Source organism: Chrysochloris asiatica, unplaced genomic scaffold, assembly GCF_000296735.1.
Source record: "Chrysochloris asiatica unplaced genomic scaffold, ChrAsi1.0 scaffold00531, whole genome shotgun sequence".
NCBI classification, from domain to species: Eukaryota; Metazoa; Chordata; class Mammalia; order Afrosoricida; family Chrysochloridae; genus Chrysochloris; species Chrysochloris asiatica.
The window spans coordinates 189,045-194,286 of record NW_006409049.1 but is presented as its reverse complement, the minus strand read 5'-3'; the positions used below and the strand labels follow the sequence as shown (position 1 = coordinate 194,286).

Genomic DNA, 5,242 nt, shown 5'->3' with positions numbered 1-5,242 from the left:
AGGGTTACCACAACCAACTGTTCGAGAGTGATTACATTAGAAGGCCCTGGATAGAGAGAGAGAAAATTGGGAATAAAACTCAAAAATCATAAAAAAAAAATTTCTTCCTAATCAAAGTAACAATTCTAATATTCTTTAAGATAATCAGTAAATTGAATAAAAAAAATTCATTCCTATTATTCCTATTTTGAAATTATTTCACAATATATTTATAAATAAGTCTGAAGTGGAAAAGCCATTTAATTCCGTGTATACAGAAAAATATAATAATATGATTGTATGCTATTACACTTTTGATGTATTTTGTATTACTGTTATTAGACCAAGTTTGATTCACATTCATGTTTTGTTTATTTGCAGATATCCATCTCATAGTTAATACTGCACACCAAAGTGATATAGATGGAAATCCAGAGAAACATCTCAGAATTTATTCTTTTGGGACTTTCTCATGACCCAAATATACAACTGTTTTGCTTTGTGCTGTTCTTATTCTGTTATGTTTCTCTCTTGATAGGAAACCTTCTAATTCTTGTTTCCATTCGATGCAGCTCCCTCTTTCAACAACCAATGTACTATTTCCTCAGCCACTTGTCTTCTGTGGACATCCTGTATACTTCTAGTGTCACACCCAAACTGATTGGTGACATGCTAGTGAAGATAAAATCCATCTCTTTTGGTAGTTGCATGTTGCAAGTCTTTAGTATGCACTACTTTGGCAGTATTGAGATTCTCATTCTTACTGCCATGGCTTTTGATCGCTATGTTGCCATCTGCAAACCTCTCCACTACATGATCATCATGAACAAAACAAAATGCAGTCTCATTGTCTTAGCTATCTGGGCCATTAGTGTAGTCCATTCCTTTCCTCAATTATTTTTGATAATCAGGTTGCCTTTTTGTGGTCCTAATGAAATTGATCATTATTTTTGTGATGTATTGCCTTTGTTAAAAGTAGCCTGTACTGATACCTATATCACTGGTGTTCTTGTGGTTGCCAATTCAGGTATGATAAGCTTAGTAACCTTTATTGTCTTAGTTGTTTCTTATGCCATTATATTATTCACCTTAAGAAATCACTCAGCTGAGGGAAGACGCAAAGCCCTATCTACCTGTGGCTCTCATATCACTGTGGTGGTCTTATTTTTTGCTCCTGCAATCTTTGTTTACCTTAGACCTCCTACCACTTACCCTGAGGATAAAGTCTTTGCACTCTTTTACACCATCATCGCTCCTATGTTCAACCCCTTAATCTATACCCTGAGAAATGAAGAGATGAAAAATGCCATGAGGAAAGTTTGGTGTCAAGGCTATTTTCGATGGAAGCTTATAATTTATTGATGAGATTTCTGGGATAAAAGTCCTAGTAAAATAAAATGACTGATGTCATAAGAAAAGTTTGGTGTCAACCTTGTTTTCAAATGAAACACACAATTTAGATTAACTGCTAAACAACTCTCTAAAATGAATTTGCTATTGCAAAATCAAACATTTACAAACTATATTATAATCTCTGCTTCCATTACTATCATGAATGGATTAAATAAATTAAATAAGAATTAGAAGTTAAAGTAACATTTAGTTAACTATATTAATAATCAAATATTAATGTACTATGTGTTGTGGTGGGTTAATGCACTGGACTGCAAAGTTGCTTTGAATAACAAGATCGGCTGCTCAAGTTCACCTGTCACTCCTCTGAAATCCTGTACAGAGTCTCTATGGGTCTGAAACATCTCCATAGCACTTAACAACAACAGCAACAACAACAATGTAAACATAGTAGAAAACTACTTAATTTGGGGAGGTATTAAGCGAATGTAGTGGTTATGTGTCACGGTATCATTTCCATCCCTGTGTATGGTTTCCAAGGCTGTAAATCTTTACTGGAACAGAATGCCTCATCTTTCACCTGCAAAATCCCTGGTTTTTTTAACTTCTGACTGTGAGATTAACAGCCTGATTCATAACCACTATGCTACCAGTGCTCCTTATTAAGTGGGTGTTGTTGTTGTTGTTGTTAAGTGCCGTCGAGTTGGTTCCGACTCATAGCGACCCTGAACAGGGTTTCCGAGGCTGTAAATCTTTACGGGAGCAAAACACCTCATCTTTCTCCCGCGGAGCCGCTGTTAGTTTCGAACTGCTGGCCTTGAGGTTCGCAGCCCCATTCGTAACCACTACGCTACCAGAGCTCCTTATTAAGTGGGTGTAGGAAGAATTAAATGTATCAAATGTCTTCTAGGCTATTCCAATCAATATGATGATAGACTGAGCAGACAATTATAATGAAAACACATTTTAGTGATAATTATTTTAAAATTCACAAATGAGTGCAAGACCACATGGGGACATAGAATAACTAGAAGAAAATTGATAAAATGATATATTTTGCATCTTAATAAAATTTTGAAAAAAAATTGTCTTAAGAAATAGAAAAAATGTCAAAATGGAAAATGGACTGAGTAATATATGGGTTCCAAAATATCAGTCCTTTTTATTTTCTTTTTTACTTTTTGTTTTGAATTGGATGAAGATTTACAAAGCAATCATGAATTCATAGTCAGTAATCCATATAATCCTGGTATGGCACTATGGGTTAATGTGCTGAACTGCAAGGTTGATTTGAACCACAAGGTCAGTGGTTCAAGCTCACCAGTTGATCCATGGAAACCCTATACAGGGTCACTCTGGGTCATGACTGATTTGAAAGCACTTAACAACAACAAAGGGCAAGTGGGAACTGTGCATATATCTGAAGTACCTAACCCAAAGACAGCCTGTATATAAAAAAGGAAGATAATGAAAATATAGAGTTACAGAATATTGTAAATGCAATGCAATTACATTTTATAATAATTATACAAATAAAGATTTTAAAATTATGTAGACCTTTTAAAGAAGAATTGGACAAACCAATATGTTGATAAGTTTTATAAAGAAAGAAATTTATTTTCAATATTTAACATTCCCATCTGAAAAATCATCACAAGATAACATGACAGAGTCAAAAGTTTAAGGGGAAATTTTTCAAAATGAAAAATTTTATTACCAATTTGTATTCCCTTACTTAGGAAAATAAACACATGTGTTTTTCTTGAAAAAGACAAAAAACAACAACAAAACCCCCCAAACTTTCCTAACAAGTCCAGAGGTGAAAGGCAAGAGTAAAGGAAAGAGTTCAAGATGGAGGCAGATGGGGTTAAAAGAAATTGATGCGGTTTTTTCACCAAAAGTCATCTGGATTTATACTACAGGAATAGGAATGTATTCAAAATGAACGTATACACATAATTGTTCTCTCAGCTCTCCTATTTTTTACTGTTGAATTTGATCAACTTAATTCACTTTGGCATTTTAGACGTTTTTTTTAATTTTATCAATAACCAAAACTTTGAATATGTTACTGCCATTAAGTTGTTTCTGACTTCTAGCGACCTAGTATAGAGTTTTTAATAGTGGATGATGAATTTGAACCCCTGAAATTTAGCTAATGCTTTAGTATTTATCCATCAGTACCACTCCATAAAGGTTTGGAAAATAATAATCACAGGACTGGCATGAAGGAAAAATGTGCCAATTAAATGCAACTATTTATTGCTTACAATACATAAGCACTGTTCTTGTTAAGTGCCATCGAGCTGGTTCCAATTCATAGAGACCCTGTATAGGCTTTCCAAAGAGCAACTGGCAAGTTTGAACCATCTACCTTGTGGTTTAGAATGACCTTTTGGTCTAGTGCTTTAATCCACAGTGTCACAGTAGTAAACCATAAACACTAAGTAGCTGCATTTCATTGGTATTATTATTTTTAAAATATAACTAACAACAATTACATTTTTTATAAGCACAGTAACTGCAGTGGTTAAATTTGAGTATGGCCCAGTATTCATCCTTTTATTTCTTTTGCCTGTAACCAAGAAATCAGTGTTAAACACTATTTTTATTTGGTTTATCTCCTAAATTACTAGTTTTTAAATTCAATTGCATTACATAAGCTTTCAAACTAAGAAGCAGTAATTTTAATTACATTAAACTATGTCCAGTTGTATTATCCTCAGATGTTTACCAAATTAACTAGCTAGTTTAGTTTCTATTGAATCCCTACAAATTCATTTTCAGTAACCAGACTCACCTCTCTTCAGCATTTTTTTTTTGTTATATTACTCATCGTGTGTTCTAAATGATCTAACTTCTTCTTCATGTCTTAGTCAGATCTCACCTACACTACCAAGCGCCACAAAAATGTTCTCATGGATAATGAAGCCCTTTCTAATGAAGTCAAACTATTCTTCATATGTCTTTGTTGTTGTTAAGTGCCTTCTAGTCAGTTCTAACTCAGAGGGACAATGTATAAGGTTTTCAAGGAATGACTGCCGGATTAGAACCTCTGACCTTGTGGTTGTCTAGTGCTTATCCTCTAGCTCTATACCAGGACTTCCTTTTTCATGGATTTTCTGGCTTTACGAATCGGTCTGCGAACCTCAGGGTCAGCAGTTCGAAACTACCAGTTGTTCCGCGGGAGAAAGATGAGGCGTTCTGCTCCCGTAAAGATTTACAACCTCGGAAACCCTGTATAGGGTCGCTATGAGTCGGAATCGACTCCATGGCACACAACAACAACAATAACAACATGCACATTATTTATTACATAATCACATTCCCCTCTGGTTCTAGTATTTGATTTAGAAGAGACTTCTTCACTGAATTTATGAAGAGTAATTTTCTTTAGCAAAATAATGTTCACAAAGAATTCTAATGACAGGAAAATGTTGATGGGTAATGCTAATTTGACATGTAGAATACAGAGTAACAAAACTGCTAGGCTCTCAAATATGTAAACATTCAAAAAGACAAAAATACATGACAGTATCTATACTTATGGTATTTCAGTAAATATTATCTGCCTCTTTGTTTTTTGTATTTTGTATCTGCCTCTTTGTGTATTTCAAAGTTATAATGTCAATTTGAGATGTAAAATGTAGTTGATTAAAAATGTATTCTTGGTCTGAACTCAAGTGTGCTTTATGTTCAAGCTTGCATGCTTAAGATTCATCATACATTAAATCTGGTTATCCTAGTTTAATGGATTATAAACATTTTCACATATGTTTGCTTTTTAAAATAATTTTATGTTTGTAATTTGTAAAGATAGTACAGTTTCATGATCACTCATGGGTCAGTTTGTTGCACTGTGGTGTCTTGCATGCTGCTGTGTTTCTGATAGCTATGCTATCGATATGCT

The 5,242-nt window shown here is 34.1% G+C and overlaps 1 protein-coding gene across 1 annotated transcript; it reads left to right on the top strand.

Annotated features, from left to right (window-relative positions):
• The first annotated feature begins 402 nt into the window (after positions 1-402).
• Positions 403-1,341, top strand: LOC102812517 (olfactory receptor 4P4-like). Its single transcript, XM_006877577.1, has one exon. The coding sequence runs from the start codon at positions 403-405 to the stop codon at positions 1,339-1,341; it is 939 nt and encodes a 312-aa protein (XP_006877639.1).
• Positions 1,342-5,242: the final 3,901 nt, after the last annotated feature.